This window comes from Cnephaeus nilssonii, assembly GCF_951640355.1.
Source record: "Cnephaeus nilssonii genome assembly, chromosome: 13".
NCBI classification, from domain to species: domain Eukaryota; kingdom Metazoa; phylum Chordata; class Mammalia; order Chiroptera; family Vespertilionidae; genus Cnephaeus; species Cnephaeus nilssonii.
In genome coordinates this window covers 14,486,214-14,508,679 of record NC_137084.1, presented here as the reverse complement: position 1 = coordinate 14,508,679, position 22,466 = coordinate 14,486,214, and the positions used below count along the sequence as shown (strand labels likewise).

Below are 22,466 nucleotides of genomic sequence, written 5' to 3'. Positions count from 1 at the left end.
TTTTACATACTTCATGGTGCTTACTCAATCTGATAATTATAATTTTTACCACAAAAATAAGGTGGGGGGGTGGGCGGGGAGGTCTGGAAGACATTTTGTGATTTTAAAATGTATTTAGGCCTTATCTATGAGGCCTAAATACATTTAATCTATGATAATGTCTCCAAAGTCCTTGCATTCAAGTCTCAAGTGAATCAGAGGGCATTTACATTATATATATTTTTCTCTAATGGAAATCAGAAGTATATTATGCTATTATCACTTTGAAGTCTTTGAAATTTGTCATTTTTTTGTGATGGGACTAATTTCTTTGAACAGGAATAAAGAGAGTATAAGTATAACACAATGCTTCTTACTGTTTTCTCTTTTTTATTGTTTTCTTATGTTTTGTTTCTTTAAGAGCCCAAGTTATGTGGAAAATGTAAGGTAGAGAAGGGGAAGAAACTTACCTGGAAGAAAAGTGAAGTGCTCGCATGGCACATTCCACTACCTGATATGGCTCATTCTTTATTCTCCAGTAAAATGAAGCCATGTTATACAGTACCCATGAGGAAGAGTTCTAGAGATTAAACAAATAAAATGACAATCAAACATAACTCAAGGCAGTTTCTGAACTCAGAATGTTCCAAATGAGCACCTTTACTACTGTCTCTCCTGAAATTTAAAATGAAGAGCAAGACTTATAGTAGAGGTAAAGCATAAGACAAAGTAAAAATAAACTATACCTGTCAGGAGAGCCTCTGATCACCAGTTGTGCAAGTGCATTAGGTGTGATCTCCACAGAGAGACCATACAACTACAGGCTATTATTCTAAGGAGGAAACAAAGCTGAAAAGCCCACCAACTGGCCACAATTTAATGGGTCTTCCTTATTTCAGGAATTTAGAAGTTAGGAATCAACCTACTTAGAGATGCCAGTTGCTTTACCATGAAATTTCTGAAATTAATATATTTTAAAGTTTCCTATTAATATCTGAGTGAAGGTACATATGTAATCAAATGACAGGTTTATGCTGAATATTTGTCATTTTCTCTTTTGTGTTCAGAATCTAATTTAAGCTTTCACACTATAATACATTTATAATAAGTGTATTATTTTGTCAACGTAAAAAGGGAGTTCTTTTTTTTATTATAAGGAGCTCATAAAAGATCTAAACAGACAAAACAAACAAACCAACTAACAAATAAGAGATCATGGACCAAAATGACAAACAATTAAAAGTGGTTGAGCATCGATCTATGAACCAGGAAGTCACGACTGCCAGTCAGGGCACATGCCCAGGTTGCAGGCTTGATCCCCAGTAGGGGATGTGCAGGAGACAGCTGATCAATGATTCTCTTTCATCATTAATGTTTCTATCTCTCCCTCTCCCTTCCTCTCTGAAATCAATAGAAAATATATATTTAAAAAATTGGTAAAGATTAAAAAGAATGCCAATACTGGCTACACTGTATATTAAGTTCAGATATTAACTGTAGAAATGTTAGGTTAGTACAGTCTAGTATTTCTGGAGGACAATCTGACAACACGTATGTAAAAGGCCTTAAGAATGTGATAACCCTTCGACTCTACAACTCCACTATTAGCAATTTATCCTATGAAAATAATTTTAATTATACAAATGTGTAAAAATAAAAATCCAAAAGAATATATTATAAAACAGTAATTTTATCTAAGTTTTTAAATTACAATTTTTACTTCATAGATTTATAGATTTTTAAAATATAATCTCATTTTTTACAAGGACCAATTATTTTATTTTTAAAATAGTTATTTTTAAGATTAAAACTAAGTATAATTCTGTATTAATCAGCCTATATATTCTATCTTCAAAGAAATGTATGATTTTCAAGTGATGTAACTAAAGACTTGAGCACTATATGCAGTCAGTTAAAGGTTACTATATTCTTTCACAATTGACTTATGACTTGGGATTAAGCCTCTTTTTCAATAGCTTTTTGAGAAAAATTTCCTTCAAATAATCAAATACTTTGATTTTTATCTCTTATTTTCAGACTTTATATTGTAAACTAGAGCAAAAAGATTAATTAAAATTCTACATGAATTTCTCAAAATATCAGGATAAGCAGAATATTCTACACATATTAGGAGAGAAAAATAAAATCTTCAAGAAAAATCTTTCTATAAGATTTCTTATAAAATCTCTCCCCAAATTTATAAATGTTCAAATATCACTGTTAATTACTCCTTCCTTCTTTGGAACACTTTTTTTCTCTTGGCTCTTAGAATCACATTCTTCTGGACACCCTTTTTGATCTCTTTTGAAATTCCAGACTTATACAGGTATTTCAAAATCAACATGGCCAAACAGAACTCTATCTTCTCTTCTCTCACCCCCACCCTGCTCCTCCTTCAAGTTGCTTAAGTCAAAAATTGAGCAATTATCCTTGATTCCTCTTTTTCCCTCATTCCCTGTTCTAATTCATCAGATTCTAAACTTTTAAACATTTCCTGAAATAGTTCCTTCATTTCCAAAACTAACCATTCTAGTCCAAACCATCTTCATCTCTCTCTTAAAGTACTGAAGGATATTTTAAATCCTAAGCCAGTTTCCCTTATTACTCATCAAGTTCTGGGAATGCAATATTTTACATTATTTTCAGGAAAACAAGATGAAGATGGTAACTTAGCAACAAAAATAATCATATATATAATGTATTTGAATAATCATACATATATACAATATATGTGAATAAATTATATGTATATAAATGTTGCAATTATACATTTTACTTAATACCACTATAATAATGCTGAGGAACGAGCCTACATTTTAATGCACCCTTTGGGCATAGAGAAGAGCAAAAACCATTTTCTAATTCCCACAAGTTATCCTGATTGATACATTTAAAGTCCTGGGTCCTTCCTGTTGCACAATTCCCTGTTTCATTTTTTGAAGTAGATGTTCCCTTAAAAGAAAAAATTACAAGAAGATTTTATTGTTGGTGGTGATTCTTTTTCATGTTCAGAGAATAGTGATCATATATGTATTATGTGGAGATATAGCAAAGACTGAAAAGTTAAATTTTCTTTCACATTCAAAATACATACTCAAACCTATAAGCTCTGTTGCTTATATTAGTATATAATTTTCTTTTATGAATTAAATACATCTTTTTAGCATTCCTTCCTGGGTAATGGCACTGGATTACCAATGTTTTTCTTTAGCTTTAAACTTTACGGTTTCTATTAGTGTAACCATAATTTAAAATCACTCTCTAGATAGAAACAAGCTCGGTAGGTGTATCCTGAGAGTAAAATATCTTCTGTTCACACACAGTTTCCTGGCTCTTCAGTCAGTGATGACTTACCTTCTGTAGGCCTTCATGAATGAGGTGACCTATGTCATCTATATTCCTTCCTAATCGTTTAGATAAATATGTGAAGATTGGATCTTCTTTAGGTAATAGAGGTGCAGAAAGATTAACTCTCTCTTGTACACCCTGAAGAACAAAAATTGAAAAAGGAGATTATAAAAGACTATAATTTGGTATCTAATAACATTTATTTTGAAGGAATTTTAAGAAATACAAGATGTTTGTAAAATTATAAAGCTATGTGAAAGGAAAAGAAAGAGAGTATTTATAAACAAGAGACTAAATTTCTAAAAATGTACTAAAAAAAAAGTCCCACAGCTCTCTACTTACTCGCAAGTGCTGGAAAGCATGTATACTATATGGAAGTTCTAGAATTTTAGTGCAATCAGGTTGCTCAGGGTCTGGAGGGACAGGAGATTCTGTATCTATATAATCTTCAGGGCTAAAATCAAGAAGCAAGAAGCAATGAATAAAAGGTGAAGAAATGTCCAATTTTTCCCTAATTGAACTATATTCTCAAAACATCTCAACTTTACAACCAGTATTACTCAACATTCATAACGTTTTCAGTGTTGTTAGAGTCAAACATTTTGGGAGTTCAAATTAAAAGAGATAAATCAAGAGTGAGAGAGAAAATAGGCTGGTGAGAGAATGTTAAGATCAGGGACTTTTCAAAAGCTAATATAACACTGCTAAATTCTTTCTAGAAATATCAAATCAATTTACATTTCTGTTGATAGTCTCTCCTCTCCCTATTTTTACATTTTATAGACGAAAACTATCTAAATGTTTTAATTTGTACATACTTGATCATTACTGAGAAATATGTTTTCTACATGCTTATTAGTCATTTGTATTTCTTTTGCTATACATTGTTCAATTTACTGCTGTGGTATTAAATATCTTCAATAGTATGTACTCTGAACTTACAAATTTCAATAAACTTATCTGTGATTGAAGCTTATTCACATTGAGAAATAATTCATTGATTTGAGAAAGATCAGTTCAAGAAAACATAATTTGGGGGGAGGGAAGAGGATGTCTTTACCTGATGTCTTTGCTCTCCAAAGTTATGTATGTGCCATCATAGAGATCCAGGTCCCCTAAGGGCACCTTGGCTTTGATGCAGTCTGGATCTTCTTTATTATGTCTTTGTTCCAGTCCTGTGTCTCTGTCCTCATTCTCTTCTATGTGAATTTTTTGAGCAACTAATTGCTTCTGTTGAGAAGAAAATAACACAATAGATTTTTCTAATATTTCCATCGAGATTCCATGTAGGAGAAAGGAGAATTTAATGTACTGAAGAAGCCTGAGAATCCTTTACGAAGGAAGACAAGGATTTTGAATATGCCCTCAATTAATTTAGTTGACATCAATAAGCTTCTCTAGACAGGTGAGAATAGCACTGAAATTTGGGGGCTATTTTTTGCCAATACAAAATTAACTAATATACTACAAAAAATGTAGACTATCTTACCTAATCAATCATTAATGAGAATAAATATATTTTCAATATGTGGATGCTCAACCACTGAGCAACACTGGCCGGGTCAGAATAATCTTTTAAAACAAAAAATAAAATACTAAATTGACAGGAAACCAATTATATTGAAAAACAAATTACATGGTGGTTTACCTAGACTCCTACTTTTGGCAAGACAACTTGAAAGATGTCAATATTCTTAAGTTTTTTAATATTTGATCATAAATTTTCCAACAGGATTTTAATTTATTCAGTTTCTTTTACCTTCTCCTGAACATGACAAGAGTCTAACATGCTTTAACTAATCACTGATCATGCCCCAAACCGACCACATATTGTTAATTTTATTTAGTTTTATCTTTTAAAACACAAACCCAAAAAATAGTTAAATAAGTTTAGCAACTATTTCATCAATGTTTTTACTGACCATTAAGATGTACCTTTCACTGGCTTTACTTTTCTTCTTGCAAAAGTATACCTTTAATTTTGTTTAAGTGAGTAAACTCTGTCTTTGTATGTCAGAAAACATCTTTGCTGTGTTCTAACTCTTGAATGGTTTAAAAAATATAAAATTCTAGTTTGACTGATTTTTTTCTTAACATTCTGAGATTATTCCTCCATCTTCTTCTGATATATCGAAGAAGTCTATCTAGTTGTCACTACTTTGCATATAAATTGTATTATCTAGTCTCATGGCTTTAAGTCTGCAAGTCAATGATTAACAAATTTACATCTCCTGTCACACCTTTACCTCAGAGTCCACACTTGAAGAACCAACTCCCTACCCGATATCTCCACTTAGATTGTCTAATAGGTACCTCAAACTTAACATACCAAAGCCAAACTATCATTGATTTCCATAAACTCCCCAATCCTACACATCCTTTAGTCTTCTCTACCTCAGCTACCATCAATCCATCCTTTCAATCTCCTGGATCAAAAACCCTCGAGTCATTCTTCACCCCTCATCATCTATCTTTCCCCAACCACTCCATGACCATCTCTTCTAACAGTTTTGATTCTATCCAGTTCCCAAGTCCAGAAACAGATCTTATAATTTTGGTTTGGAGTTTCTACCTCAAAGTAATATTCTGCCCTAAAATGGGTTTCAGGAAATTGAAGATGCAATTATTTAGCCATTGGATGGTTCAGTTCCTTTTTTTATCATCAGGTTTTGTCTTGTCTTCCTATTTGTTTTTCCCAGACTCTTTTCATGAACAGATGCTCCATCCCAGTCCTCAAGCAGTAAGCCTGATTCTCTTCATCTTGCATGGAATATTGCCAGTTCTCTTAACTCCTCAGAGATGAACTACCACACACCATAGGGTGCTCCTGGCCTTGGAAACCAGCAGGTTTGTAGCTTCAGGCACTTTCCCAACTTAGTGTGTCTGTTCCATTTCTGGTCCATGGAGATGTTTATGTTGCTTTTAGGCCTGGCACCATTTTATTTTGATTTCCACTTTATATTTTATCAGCCATTGCTGTGTATATGAAGCAAAAGAAGTGTATTAAGTATAAACTCAATACACTACCTTAATCAATAATTAGTGGACTCAACATTTCTCATTTGTATTTTCACTGACGTGGTGAATGGCATTCCCCCCAGTATATACTCTAATTTAAGGCTCTTTCTCTTTATATTATGTCATAACTAGAGGCCCGGTGCATGAAAATTCATGCACTCAGGGGAGTCCCTCAGCCTGGCCTGTGCCCTCTCGCAGTCCAGGACACCTTGGGGGATGTCCACCTGCTGGCTTAGGCCCGCTCCCCCGGGCCTAAGCCGTCAGTCGGACATCCTTAGCGCTGCTGAGGAGGTGGGAAAGTCTACCACCACCACTGCGCTCACAGCCATCAGCCTGGCTTGTGGCTGAGCGGAGCTCCCCCTGTGGTCAGTGCATGTCATAGTGACCAGTTGTTCCCGGTCATTCCACAGTTAGGGTCAATTTGCATATTACCTTTTATTATATAGGATGACCCCTAAAAATTGGGATAGCATTAAACATATACAATGTGCCTATGCATCTAAAAATAAAAGGTATTTTCTGTAACTCTGCATCTTTTGAACACTGTGTTTTTTTAAAAACAGATCAAGCTTCCAAGCATGAAGCCTGATAAATATACCTATTGGCAAGCTCAGGGAAGGCCTACATGGCAATCTTGCAAACTCTAAAATCTAAAGTAACCCCAAGGATGGTCTGAAATTAAACTTTAACTAAAAGCAGTTATGGTGGGTAGTCAACTCCTAGGCTGGTATCTTCCCTGACAAGGTCAATCTTTACCTAAACTGAGCTTATTGTCTTTTTGCATCTAAGATAACATATTATTGAAACGTCAGGGTAACTTGTAACTTCCCTTTTTTCCGGACCCCTCAGGGCACAGCCAAATGTTCTGGGTGCCAGGACAGATATCACAAATTCCTTCACTGTTATTATTATCATGTTAATTATTGACTGTTAACTATCCTGTACCCACCTAAGTAAAAAGAATTATGTGTCTATCATTTTACTCTTTATCCAATCCCAAAGGTTCCCCCCCCCACTTGCTTTCTCCAGCCTCTCTAATCATCATCAATGGATTTCACGTAACCCACCTATGCCTCCTCCTTTGATTAAAATGTATAAAAATAGGTAAAAAAAAAAATGCCATTCTCTGGAGCACTATCTCAATCCTTTGAGATTCTGCTTCCCAGCAATTGTTGACAGTTTGGCTCAAAAAAACTCAAAAAAATTCTTTACAGGTTTGAATGTTTCTACGTTCACAATACAATAACTCCTGTGAAATGCAACAAGTTTCATTTGCATATTGCATGCCCACTTGCCTCACCTCCAATTCTTTGAGGTAGTTAACTGTTGTTTCTTGTCTCATTAATATGACTAAGTCATGGGGATGCTTCAAGTTCATTGGTGAATCCACCTGCAAAAAAGCAAGCAATAAATAAATAAAGCTCAGATATTGTTAACATAATAGTTTCCTTTAATATGCTCTAAATTATTGTTCAATCCCCATTATAACCAGTGTTAGGTGCTCAATAAAACTCAAGGGGTATTTCAAAAGTGATCATATATAAATTTCATCAAGGAGAATGACAGGTTCAAAAGCTGTCCTTGAACTTCTACTTGAAAGAGCAAGCTTTTGAAGTGAATATTCTGACTTGACTGGTTAGATGAGAAATATTCAACATGAGAAGTATTTGGCAATGGATGATAAATTCCTTAAAAGATATTTCACATCTGTAATAACAAAAAGGGATTGTCTTGTCTTGATTATCACATTCCATATCTGAACAGATTTAGAAGCAATAAAAGGAAAGTACTAAAAGGACCAATATTTTTCCTCTTTTTTTTTAAATGTTTTCTTTTTTTTCTCATGAAAAACTATTTTAAATACAATAATATTACATGCAGTAAACACCAATTATTCAAGAAAAATTATCTTAAATATATTACATGCAATAAACAATATTTTAAGAAAAAAGGGATTTTAAGTATAATATTACCAAAACTGTACTAATATAGTATGATATCACAAAAGTTGTAGGAAATATTAAAAATCTGCAAATAACAGGATTACTTCTATTATATTCTAAAATATTATTTTCCCCCCTCTGGCTCTTTTTTTTCTTTCTTTATTAAGGTACTAGAGGCCAGTACATGATATTCGTGCACTGGAGGGGGAACGGGGTTCCCTCAGACCACCCTAAGCCCTTTAGCAGCCCAGGAGCCCTCGGGGGATGTCTGACTGATGGCTTAGGAGCCTGGCTTCTGGCTGAGTGGCGCTCCTCCTGTGGGAGCGCACTGACCACTAGGGAGCAGCTCCTATGTTAAGCGTCTGCCACCAGTCGTTCCGCTGTTCGGTTGATTTGCATATTAGCCTTTTATTATATAGGATTACATATGTGTCCTTCTCCCCCCATTGCCTCCCCCCCACTCCCTGCCCATGCCCTCACCCCCGCTGGTGTCTGTCTGTCTGTTGGTTAGGTTTATGTGCGTGCATACAAGTCCTTTGGTTGATCTCTCCCTCTTACCCCCAACCTCTGTTACCTTCCCTCTGAGTTTTGAGCATCTGATCGACACTTCTCTGTCTCTGGCTCTATTTTTGTTCATCAGTTTACATTGTTCATTATATTCCACAAATGAGTGAGATCATGTGATATTTATCTTTCTCTGACTGGCTTATTTCACTTAGCATGATGCTCTCCAGGTCCATCCATGTTGTGGCAAATGGTAAGAGTTCCTTCTTTTTTACTACAGCATAGTGTTCTACTGTGTAGATGTACCACAGTTTTCTAATCCACTCATCTGCCAATGGGCACTTAGGCTGTTTCCAAATCTTAGCTATTGTATATTGTGCTGCTATGAACACAGGGGTGCATATATCCTTTCTGATTGGTGTTTCCGATTTCTTTGGATATATTCCTAGAAGTGGGATTACTGGGTCAAATGGGAGTTCCATTTTTAATTTTTTGAGGAAACTCCATACTGTTTTCCACAGTGGCTGCACCAGTCTGCATTCCTACCAGCAGTGTAAGAGGGTTTCTTTTTCTCCACATCCTCACCAGCCATTCTGACAGGTGTGAGATGGTATCTCATTGTCGTTTTGATTTGCATCTCTCGGATGATTAGTGACTTTGAGCATGTTTTCATATGTCCCTTGGCCTTCTTTATGTCCTCTTTCGCAAAGTGTCTATTTTAGGTCCTTTGCCCATTTTTTTTTTATTGGATTGTTAATCTTCCTTTTGTTAAGTTGTATGAGTAGGACCAATTTTTGAAAATGATTTATGGAAGCCAGAAATGAAAAATATAAATAACCTTGAGATTTATTATTTATAACTTATGTTCTCCAGATCATAAACAAGCAACTATGTCATTGAAGATGTAGAAAAATGAACTTTCATATGCTGATAGCAGGCTTATAAATTTATTCTTATTTGAAGGGTTATTTGACAAAATAATCAAAATGTTATAAGTACATACCCTTTGACCTGGAAATATAAACTCTAGGGAACTATCCTATAGTCATTCTTAAACAAGTAGGCAGATATATACAAGGATGCTCACTATAAAACCTTTAGCTGGAAAAAAACCCAAAAAACCCCACAACAATAACCTAATCCATCAATAAGGAAATAGGGAAATCCATTATCCAATGGAATGGGATATGGAAAGCTAGATCTACTGTCCTGCAAAAATGTTCACAATGTATAGTTAACTAAAAACAATAAAGAATAATAAGTATACTATGATTTTTAAAAGAAATTGTGTGTATACTTTTATAGATATAGATGTATACATGTCTGTGTATGCACAAAACTAAATCGGCTTATAGTGGTGTCTTTTGGGAAGTGTGATAAAGAGGAGAGGTGTATTCATACTTTTATTTTATATATACGTATTTATTTTTAAATTGTTGGTAATGTACACATAACACTTTTAAAATAAGGAAAAACAATTCACACACATTTATATACATCTTTTGAATTTCAGAAAAATCTAAGACACTGACTGTCCTTGGTACCTAAGGGATAAAATGAAGTTCATGCTATCTCAAAGTGTTGAGTTGTCAAATTATATACCAGCCCTTCAGGAAGTTCCATTCTGAGAAGAAACTATCTTTTTGTAACCTCTAAGAAATTGACATCTGCTCAACTAATTGATTTTGGAGCTAACTTTTTACCTGCATAAGATAGCCTTGCTTAGACCTTGGTAAATATGATAGCCCATTAAAAATTATTTTTAAAAGAAGGGATAAGAACAACATAAAATAAAGTTGGCTTTAATTATATACATGAAAACAACTGGACAATGTTGAATGACTACAATAAAACTTACCTGCCTTTGCTCATTCTACCATCCTGGAGATGCCAGAAGAAAAAGAGATGCTAGTCCCAAGTAATTTCCATTCATACTTTCATTACATAATTACTATTATCTAGTTACATAATTATCACCTCTCCTGGTCTTGCTTTTAAGATGAAATCCCTTCACTGCTACCTGGCCTTCCCACTATATTGGAATTTACATTAAAACTTTTCTGAATTTAAAAGGCACTAAAAATATAATAGCAAGGCCTATACATGGCCACCTGAGCTGTAAATCTATATCAAATAATCACGCCTACCAAAGGCCTACAAGGAAATGTTGTTTATCTCAATAAGAGGTGGAAAATTTTGCTTCTCTTTTGAATAGTAGTTGAACAAATTCCCAACAGGTATATACGAAAGCTACTATAATAAATTGAATTTGGACCAACTTAAATTCAAAGCCCATCAATCTTCTTTACAATATGATATGTTATTTGTGATATGTTATAGCATATCAAAATTTTTATAGGAGAAAATGTAAAAGCTACAGCCAGTGGCTAGAGTACAAAAGAGCTATACATAAGAAAGTCTGCTTACTTTGCAACTTTATCTATTTCTCAAGAGGTGGCTATTTAGTATGTAACTTTATATAAAGTATTTTTTCAATGAGGATTTTTTAGAAGAAAAAAAAAGTGGAGTGAGAGTGAAAGTGGGAATATGACATTCCTATTCCAAAATACCTAACCAGTCTGATTACCTGGTATTTGGAGAATTGTAAGAGGAATAAAAGAATGAGATAAATGAAGGTTTGCATTAGAGAACTAAATGCAGGGGTGGTGAATGTCTGGCCCTGCCAACACATCAGGGGTGAGTTAATTGTTTGACCAAAATACAGCAGGCTAATTTTTAGCTGGTAATTTTGTATGGCCGGAGAAGGATGTTATAAATACCCAAATGGCCTTTGGCAGAAAAAAGTTTCCCCACCCCCGATTTAAAGTATAATCTTAGTTTTAGATTAAAAAGATACTAGATAACCAGGGCTTTATATATTTGAATAGCATGGGTTTGGCCAACATTCAAATATAAGGAAATACTTTTCATTTCCTTGAAGCTTTTAGTTCAACAAGATACAGCAGCTAGAGGAGGTATAAAGTGATCTGCAGACGGAAGGGAGTCCACTGACAGCTGTGTTTCTCTTTTTACAAGGCAGCAAATGGCATGGACCTTCGCCAGATAAGGGTTAGCAGTAAGTGATTTATAGCCTGACATATATTTTTATTGAGGTATCTTCAGGTTCTTAAATTGTAAGACATGATAATTATCCTTGGCAAATGTCTATCAGCTCAAATTTCTCTCCTTTCAAACACCCCTCCTTCTTAGAAGATTACAAATACCACACCATCCACTCAACCAGGCCCACTATAAGTCAATATTCAGAACCTATGTACTCTTATTTTATACAAATAGTGAAAAGTAATGGTAATATCCTTTAAATCCAGCTGACATTTCATATATCATATTTCGTGAATGGTAGTTTCCAGTTGGTTGACTCTGGATGATTATGAACCAGTGAAATGCTGACTCCACTTGTTCAAGCCTGTATTGTTCTCATGGCCTTATGGCTCCTGCTTTAAACAAGCTAATCATTAGAGGAATTCTACGTGGGGCTTGAATTTTTACAAAAATAGCCCCTCCTATTTTCCCTTCCCTTGACATAAAAGAAGCCTGAATCTTGTACTTTCTTAAAATGGATCTGAGGAACTCCCAGGGTCCCCATCTTCTTGGTTGGTGCCTTCTTGGTCAATAAACCTTTCCTTACTCCAAACTCTGACGTTTTTAATTTTGGCATTCTGAAGCATCCAGCAAAGAAACTTTGGAGGGAAATAATTATTCTTTTATTTTTTCTACAGGGAACACATATTACTTAAATATATAAAGTAGTTCCTTTTTTTTTTTTTAAGTGCTATCTAATGGGTCATCTTGCTAAAAGGAATCTTTAGAGCACTATGCAACATGTATTTATTAAAATTTATTTTTATTGCTGAAAGTATACAGATATTCCCTTCCCCACCCCATTGACTCCCTCCAGGCCTTCCCCACACAACTGTCTGTCCATGAGCTATGCACATATGCATATAAGTTCATTGGTTAATGACAAGTGTAAGCTCAGGTCTGAGGAACAATTTTGTAGCTTTTCCTTGTATATTTATAGAGTAAAAGTTCCTCTCAGAGATGTGAGGGCCAGGCAAAACACTTCAAAAAGGCAACATCACCCTGGTCGGTTTGGCTCGGTGGATGGAGCCTCAGCCTGCGGACTGAAAGTTCCCGGGTTCGATTCCGGTCAAGGGCATGTACCTTGGTTGCGGGCACATCCCCAATAGGGGGTGTGCAGGAGGCAGCTGATCGATGTTTCTCTCTCATCGATGTTTCTAACTCTCTATTCCTCTCTGTAAAAGATCAATGTAATATATGTTGGGAAAAAAAAAAAAGGCAACATCTACTGTATTTTCTTGTTCCTTACCTCCCTCCCTTCTGATTTTTATCCTGATCTTAAATCTAGTTCATTGCCATTTTCAACTAATCATCCAAGGAGACCTCACCTTTGTGACCCCCATCATACTAATATAATAAAAGCCTAATATGCAAATTGTCCCCAAGACCAGGAGTTTGACCAGGAGGCAGGGCCGGCCAGCCAACCGAGGGAAGGGAGGCCCCAGCTGGCAGCTGCTAGGGACCCTACCCGTGCAAGAATTTCATGCATTGGGCCTCTAGTCCTAATATAGTGGCAATGAGATGAGGGATGGGATGAGGGAGGCTGAAGAGTCTGCCCACTTTGCACACAACTTCTTCCAGGTCTAGAGAAGTGCAAGTTCACAAAATAACAGTCAGCCTTAGTTCTTGAGAGGGAAGTACATAGGCTTCTGCCTATAATTGTCAAAACTTTAATATTAATATGAACAGATCTTTCACTAGAAACATTTACTTGTATAAGATCAATAAAACACTATTATTATGAACTGTGTGGGTTTTGGAAATATTTTTTTAAAGATGACATTTTTGCTTCAGAGTACTTGTCCAGTATTCTAATGAGAAATTAAAAGCCAGTCTCAATTTTGTAAGCTACCAAGTTATCAAAACTAAATATAAACTTTAAATAAACAAAAATATCGAATCCTGATGATCTCATGAATTTTTATGGTCTTATATCCCTAGTTTTAAAAGTCTTACCCTCAATTAGATGTTACCTTTTTATTTGCATAGTTGCTGGAAGACACAGTTGGACATGCTTAAAGTCACATGAAATAATCTAGGTATTTAAAGTATATTATCTACATGTATAAAACTCTAGAGACCAAAACGCCGTAACAATCAGAATAACCAGTTGCTATGATGCCCATTGTGGCTGGCGAACCGGCCTGATTTGAGGGTGGCGCCAGCTGGCTAACCTCCTGCGGTCCCTACCCCCAGCTGGCCCCACCCCCAATCGGCCTCCCCACCCCAATTGGGGGTAGGGCCCGCTGGGCCAACCTCCCACTGTTGTCTCCTCCTCCTGACAGGCCCGGCCCTGATCCACCCCGATTGGGGCCCAGCGGCTGGACCCCACCTGTGCACAAATTCGTGCACTGGGCCTCTAGTATAGCTATAATCTGGGTTTGGACATGTAGTGTTACAGCCAATTTTGCGAGAATATTCATGTCAAATAATCACCATTTTCCTAACTGATAGTCAAGTTAATTTTTCAATTTAAACATGAACAACTTCTAATAAATGTACCTTTAGCCTACATTTTCTGATTTATGTAACCAAGAACTATACAAAAAACATGAATAAAGTAGACAACTTACAATTTTCAAGAAAAGAGAATGAAATACTATATCAAGACAGAAGAGTCATGGGTATTTATCATTCCAATAGTTATGATATTCTTGTAAATACCTACAGAAACAATGTAGCTAAAAAGAATTGTTTTATATGTAACTCAGAAGTGATTCTCATTCCAGCAGCAAATATTTATGAAACACAGAATAATGGTCTAATAAATGTCCATGTCCCAATCCCCAGAAGATCTGAATATGTTAGGTTACATGGCAAAAGGAAATTAAGGTAACTGATAAGAGTTAAGGTGGATATTCAGATTACCTTAATTAAGACAGAGAGTATAACCTGGATCATCCAAGTGAGCCCAATGTAATCACAGGGTCCTTAAAAGGAGAATAGCTTTGTCAACTATAATTTTTAAAATGAAAAAAATATTTAAAAATAAATAAAAGTAGTCAGCTCTATAACAACAACTAAAGTGGAATAGGGAAGTCAAAGAGAGAGATGTGATTAAGGAGAAATGGTCAGAGATGCAATGTTGCTGGCTTTGAAGATGTAATAAAAAGGGGCCAAGAGAGAGTGCTCTTCTAGTTACTAAATGGGATGCTGTCTGATTTATGAATCACATAATAAAACCAACTAGATCTTCAAATTTACTCCGTTGAATTTTGTTAACAGATCTGGTGACAGCTTCAGAAGCAAGTGAACTGATGGCACTTTGGGACAATGAGAAGCACAGGCGCAGCTCCCACAAACACCATTTTGAGTTCACTGTCTTTCTCTCAGTATCCCCGGGATGCTGGCACACTCAATTCCCCCTCAATAAAATGGGCATAGCTGGTGGTATATTCAGGGAAGTGGCCCAATATGCTCCGAAAGAAGGCTGTACTAGATTTGCTACCAGTGGTCATCTCAGATGCTTCCCCAACACCTCTGACAAAAAGAGAATAAGGAGAATTGAGAAATCAAAACTATCCTTGGGTCCAGGATATGCCTGCTATCTCTTTTCATGTTTCCTTAACCTAATTCCTCGCTGAACTGGGCAAAGAAACCCACAGTGTTGATGATGTAGTTTACCAGCTGGCCCCTTGAGCCCAGTAATTTTTAAAACTGTGTTACGAACTTTCACTAAAACTTTTAACAAACAAAAAAAATTCATGAACATTCACAAGTAGACTAAAAGGTAGAAAAGATCCAGGTTCACACACATTGTATACATACAAAAGAAAAAATTATCTTAGTATCATTTTTACTTATCAAGTATATTGAACTATAAATAAACTTCAGCCACAACAGTAAGAAAAAAGGAAAAAACATAATAAGCACCTTGGAGCAAATTCTGTCAGGGCAAATATTTTAGACACTGCTTATTCTTGATTTAGTATAAAGAGGCTGCCCTAGCTGGTTTGGCTCAGTGGATAGAGCAAAAGCTCGAAGACTAAAGGGTTCTGGGTTCAATTCTGGTGAAGGACCTGCACCTTGGTTGCAGGTTCAATCCCCAGCCCTGGTCGGGGCACGTGAGGGAGGCAACCAATGTGTCTCTCTCACATCAATGTTCCTCTCTCTCAGTCTCTACCTTTCCCTTCCACTCTCTCTAAAAATTAATGAAAAAATATTCTCAGGTGAGCATTAACAAACAAACAAACAGGCTGACTTTGCCTTTGAAATAGAGATAAACAATATCAATTGCTTGAGCACTTGAAATCCTAATTTCCTATGAAACCCCTCCCTCTCCCTTCATTGGGAACTTGCTAACATTTCTCAAATAATCAATCTCCTGAATAGAATTCCCATTTTCCCAGAAGTATCCCACAAGTGAATGTAATTCTTCTTTGTGTCAATGCCACTGGCTTTTACAATTTAACTAATTTCTGTACCCTTTTATTAAAAAAGTAATGATTGATGTTGGCAAAATCATTGCACCATCTTTGTTCCTGTTATTATTTGTTATTTGAAGCAACAGTGACCTATCAAGTTTTTCATATTGATACCATTGTTCCTTTTTTTTAAAGGTGTTTTTGTTTGTTTAGGTTTGGTGATGTTTAAAATAATATCAAAACACACCATTAAACATTTCCTCTGTTTAAAATATCAAAGCACACCATTAGATATTTCCTCTGTTTCATGATCTGAAAAAAAAAGGGGAGAGGCAAGAGGCAAGGAATATGGGTGGCAACTAGAAAAGGCAAGGAAATGGTTTCTCCCCTAGAACCTCCAGAAAGATATATACTGCTTCTGTCCCCTTGGGTATAGTGCAGTGGTCGGCAAACTCATTAGTCAAAAGAGCCAAATATCAACAGTACAACGATTAAAATTTCTTTTGAGAGCCAAATTTTTTAAACTTAAACTTCTTCTAATGCCACTTCTTCAAAATAGACTCGCCCAGGCCGTGGTATTTTGTGGAAGAGCCACACTCAAGGGGCCAAAGAGCCGCATGTGGCTCGCGAGCTGCAGTTTGCTGACCACTGGTATAGTGAAATACAAGTTGGACTTCTAACACACAGAACTGTAAAATAATAAATTGATGTTGTTTTAAATCACTCAATTACTGATTTTTAGCAGCAGCATTAGAAAACTAATATAAGCACCCACTAAGTACCAGAAATAATACTGGACATAATGGAGATTAATAAAAAACAAGACAGCTTACAAGTTTTTAGCTGATGTTTGCTGAGTTGTATCTTCCTAAAATACATACATTGAAGCCCTAACCCCTAAAGTGGTGATAACTGGAGAATGGGCCTTTGGGAGGTAATTCAGTTTAGATGAGGTCATGAGGTTGGGCCCTGCAGGGTGGGAGTGGTGACCTTTTAAGAGGAGACACCAGAGAGCTTACTTTTTCTTTCTCTCTGCCCTGTGACAGCAAGAAGGCCCCTGGATCCGGGTGAGCCTGGGTCCCGGGTCCGGGCGAGGCCGCGGGCCCCTGGATCCGGGTGAGCCTGGGTCCCGGGTCCGGGCGAGGCCGCGGGCCCCTGGATCCGGGTGAGCCTGGGTCCCGGGTCCGGGCGAGGCCGCGGGCCCCTGGCTCCGGGTGAGCTTGGGTCCCGGGTCCGGGTGAGCCTGGCCCCGGGTCCGGGCGAGGCCGCGGGCCCCCGGATCCGGGTGAGCCTGGGTCCCGGGTCCGGGTGAGGCCGCGGGCCCCTGGATCCGGGTGAGCCTGGGTCCCGGGTCCGGGTGAGGCCGCGGGCCCCTGGATCCGGGTGGGCCTGGGTCCCGGGTCCGGGTGAGGCCGCGGGCCCCTGGATCCGGGTGAGCCTGGGTCCCGGGTCCGGGTGAGGCCGCGGGCCCCTGGATCCGGGTGGGCCTGGCCCCGGGTCCGGGTGGGGCCGCGGGCCCCTGGATCCGGGTGGGCCTGGCCCCGGGTCCGGGGGGGGCCGCGGGCCCCTGGATCCGGGTGGGCCTGGCCCCGGGTCCGGGGGGGGCCGCGGGCCCCTGGATCCGGGTGAGCCTGGCCCCGGGTCCGGGTGAGGCCGTGGGCCCCTGGATCCGGGTGAGCCTGGCCCCGGGTCCGGTTGAGGCCATGGGCCCCTGGATCCGGGTGAAGCCGTGCCCCTGGGTCCGGCCGAGACCAAACCAGAGGGAGTCGGACCTGCATTACCACCATTTGTCCACCATCCAGAGCTGAGGGGTCAGTGCCGACATGTACTCATAGGGAACTGGTGGACATTGATATTGGGTCTCAAAAGAACTGTTGGTCCAGAAAGAAACTCACTACAGACTGATTCATTTGCCTGTCAGCATAACTATTATTGCTCGTCGCACATTCAATTCTTATAAGTATATCTCTAGTGACACATGATTTCGCTCATCTAGGGGAAATGATGAACAACATAGACTGATGAACAAGAACAGAACCAGAAACAAGGAGGCATCGATCGGACTATCGGGCCTCAGAGGGAGGATAGGGGAGGGTGGGGGGAGGGGGGAGAGATCAACCAAAGGTCTTGTGTGCATGCATATGAGCCTAACCAATGCTTAAGTTCAACAGAGGGTTGGGGCATCCAAGGGGAGGGGTGTGGGATGGGAATGGGGGGATGAGGACAAATATGTGACACCTTAATCAATAAAGAAATTAAAAAAAAAAAAAAAAAAAGAATGCAGCTATCTTCGAGCCTCACCAGAATCTGACCCTGGTGATCTTGGATTTCCTGCCTTCAAAACTGTGAGAAAATAAACTTCTGTTGCTTAAGTATATTTTGTTATAGCAGCCCAAGCTGAGGCAGATGTGTTAACCAAATATTGGAAAAGTGACACTACAATCAGCGCTAGAAATGGAATCTTAGTAACTTTATCATTACTCAGGTGATAGCAAACTCAACAGCCAGGAAATTACTTACTGTTCAAGCTAGAAAATGTTGCTCTAAAAAAGACACAACTGAATAAAGTTTAACTTGATTACTCATCAAAACATTAGTAGTATCAACCTAGGCAGAGGGTTGGGGGGAACCTCCAGTTTGACTGCAATCCCAGCAAGTGTGAAATAAGCATTAATGACAAAGGTTTAATTTTTCTATGCAGGTAAAACCAAACTGAAGGTTCCTTTTGTCCAGACTTCTACTTTTGGCTGCAACACTTTAGTGAGGCGCAATGGATGGAATAATGGTTTTTCACTAGAATTGGATTATGAACAAAGGTTTTATATAGTCCAAACACTGCTGGGTATTTTCAAACACTCCTCATGCAGTCCCTTAGGAGGACAGGTGGGCAATACTTAAGAAAATGAAATATAATGCATTCTTAGAACCAGGAAATTCCATTTCAAAGAATTTATCTTACAGACAGACATACTCAATAGATTCATGAAGCACACACAGATATATGTATGACCATGTTCACACTGCAACACTGGGAAAACCTGGAAACAATCTAAATGTCCCTCACTAGGGAACTGGTTAAATAAGTCACAGAACATTTATGCAACTGAATACTATGCTGTCTTATTTAGAAGGGGTTAGCTTTTTATTTCTGACATGGACAGATGTTTAAGTCTTATTAAGTGAATAAAAGATAGCAGTGAGACATAATGTTTCCAGCTGTGTGTTTAGAACAAACCTATATATATACATATATATGTGTGTGTGTGTGTGTTTGCAAATGAATAGGAACTTTTTGGAAGAATGCACAACTAATTCCGTGGTTGCTGCCAGGAAGGTTTGTGAGTAGTTACAAAACTTTCACTTTTCATTTTATAACATACTAAGTAGCTTGAAAAAAAAACTTGAATAATGAGCATGTATTTTATAATTTTAAGTTCAATTATAAAATTGAAAAAAATCTTTAATTTTGGTATTTTTTTTACAAATAAAACTACACAATTTTTGTTATTGTTAGTACCAATGTTTAGCACTGCAGCAAGGAAAACAGTTTAGAATCAAATCTGGGCTTATGTTTACATTCTGCGACTTCTTACCTGCATGGCAAGGAATTTAACCACACTCAGCCTAAATTTCTTTACTCATAAGAGATCAATACCCACGTTTTCTGGGTCTGTGTGAGAATAAAAATGAGATAATAGGAAAATACTTGGTAAAGTGTTCAGTGAAATACAGGCATTAAATTGTTTTATTACAACAAAAGTTTCCTGTTGAAATCCTGCATTATAGTCACTTCCATGTATGACTGTATCAAATACAAACTCTATGAAGGCAGGGGCAGTATCTCCCTCCCTGCTGTCTTCCAAGTACTTAACAAAGAAATCACTCAAGCATGGTGGAGACTGTGTGAGCTAAGCCAGCCAAGTGTTAATGGGCACACAAAAAGCACTCAGCAAATACCTGCTCAAATAAAAATGTTCCTGACTCCATTTGGCCATGTTTGGCAGTACTCTACTCCCTTGAGTTTTACGAAAGATTAATTACCCATCTCAACTCCCCACTCAAGTGGAAAAGACTGACCATTAGGCTCCCTCTTGGCAGTCACCTGATTTTAATTAAAAAATAACTAAGTGCCTCAGAGGGAAAGTGAGGACTGAAGTAAGAGGTTAGTAAAAAATGCATGAGTGAGTTCTTTTCTAAAGTTAGATTCACGAAGTAGTTACTACTTGACTAAACAAATGTAGGAGGCACAGTATGATCTGCCAGTGTGAACGCCCAGTAGTGTGTTTTGAAAGCAAATATATACTTTGGCTTATATAAAATTGTCATGACCTTATAAAGTTTGTTTGTTTGTTGTTAATCCTCACCTGAGGATATTTTTTCCTATGCTTTTAAGAGAGAGTGGAAGGAGGGAGGGAGCAGGAGAGAAAAACATTGATGTGAGAGACACAACCCTGGGGGTGGGGAGTGAACTCACAACCCAGGTACCTGTTCTTGACTGGATCTGAACCTGCAACCCTTCAGTGTGTGGGCCATTGCTCTATCCACTGAGCATACCAGCCAGGACTGAATTTTTAATAAATCTTTCTTTTGTACATGTGTATATGAAAGAAGTTCCTTAATATTAAGTAACTTACCTAATTTATATATGCAATTAATTTAATAATGCCACAACCTAAAATATGAATTATTTGACATATCATAAAAGGTATGTTAGGGAGGTAGTATATCCAAATACTCAACAGGAAAGGAGATTATTTGAAACACGGTTTTACAACACTGGTTCTGAAGGAATTGGTTTATCCCCTTTAAAGTAAACACACTTTCCCTCCTCCAGATTACTAAAATGATGGTGGCTCTTCAGTGGGCGGAGATGACATGCAAGATCTATTACAGGTGTAACTGCTTGCACACAGACCGGCACATTCTCTTCCTTTCACTTAATCAGCATTTCCTGAATTTATACCACATGTCAGTCACTGTTTTAGGCCCTGCATTATGTTCTTATAGAAAGCAAGCAATGAAATATATATTACAATATAGTGCCAGTGGAGCAAGTGCAGATGTTCGGTAGGCAGTTGGATATGTGAGTCTGGAGTTCAGGGAGAGACTGCAGGTATGATTTGGGAGTGCGCGGAATAATCAGGGTATTTAATGCCATGAGACTGCATAGGATCATCTGGTGAGCACAGGTATAAGGGAAGAGAAGGGGCGCACCCATATTTAAGGCTCATGGAGAAAAGGGGAATTCCGCAGAGGAGACTGAGAAGTCATGGCCAGGGATTTAGAAGGAAAACCAGGAGTGTAGGTCCTGGAAGCCATGTAAGAAAACAGTGCAATAAGGTCTGAGGACAAATGCTGGCTTGCTAAGAGGTTGAGCTAAGATGACTCAGAACTGAGCACTGAATTTGGCGATATGAAAGGCCCCGTGTATCTTGACAGGAAATGCGCGGATGAAGAGACCTAGGCAAAGACAGGGAAGAGCTGTGTGCAGTGACTCTTTTGAGGTGTCTGGCTAAAAAAGAGCCACTCTACTGAGGAATTCCCTTTGCTTTGCCATCATGGAGTACAGCCGAGGTACCGGTCCTATTCATACCCTGCTCCCTACATTTTGGAGTGCAAAGCTATTCTCATCTTTGACCTGACGGGCTGGCAAGCCCTCTTATTCTCCCCGGTCAAACTGCCTTCTGTTCACTTCCACCACTGCTGCTGAGCTGCAACTGCTGAGCCCACGGCTGATCCTGACCCTCCTCAACAGTGCAGCTGCCATTTCTCATCTATCTGCCTCTGCCCCTTCCAATTCTTTTCCCCTGCTTTTCTTGTTTGTCACTATCTTATTGTCCCTTATTGCTTCTCCATACTTTTCGATGTCTGAGCAATAAAGGTGACTTTTTGGACATATCAGTGATGGAGTGGATGACTTCCCTTGCACACACAACCTGATCACAGTAGGCAGGAAGGGTAATCTCTGAAATTGTGGCTCTTCTCACCTGTGTACAGCACCTTTTCGGAAGGCCGAGTGCTGGTTCTTAGACACCTGAGGCTTCCTTTAGGCTGGTCTCCAGATGACTAGCACATTAATGAGTATGGTAAGGCTTCATTCAGATAATGGTAAATTCCGAAAAGGCAGGAACCTTTTCTCTCCTTTCCTTACATCATCCACTCAACAGAAACTAGCCTATGTGTTTAAGCACTGTGAGAGATGATGGAG

At 38.2% G+C, this 22,466-nt stretch overlaps 1 protein-coding gene across 1 annotated transcript in view; it reads right to left on the bottom strand.

Annotated features, from left to right (window-relative positions):
• The window catches only part of TTC17 (tetratricopeptide repeat domain 17), an 87,246-nt gene that overhangs the window by 57,855 nt on the left and 6,925 nt on the right, over positions 1–22,466 (bottom strand). Inside the window, exons 2-6 of the mRNA XM_079788284.1 lie at positions 7,646–7,735; positions 4,388–4,557; positions 3,670–3,781; positions 3,334–3,465; positions 450–559 (exon numbers count right to left, since the gene is read on the bottom strand). Of these exons, the coding sequence (XP_079644410.1) occupies positions 450–559; positions 3,334–3,465; positions 3,670–3,781; positions 4,388–4,557; positions 7,646–7,735 (614 nt within the window). The remainder of the gene's footprint in view (positions 1–449; positions 560–3,333; positions 3,466–3,669; positions 3,782–4,387; positions 4,558–7,645; positions 7,736–22,466) is intronic.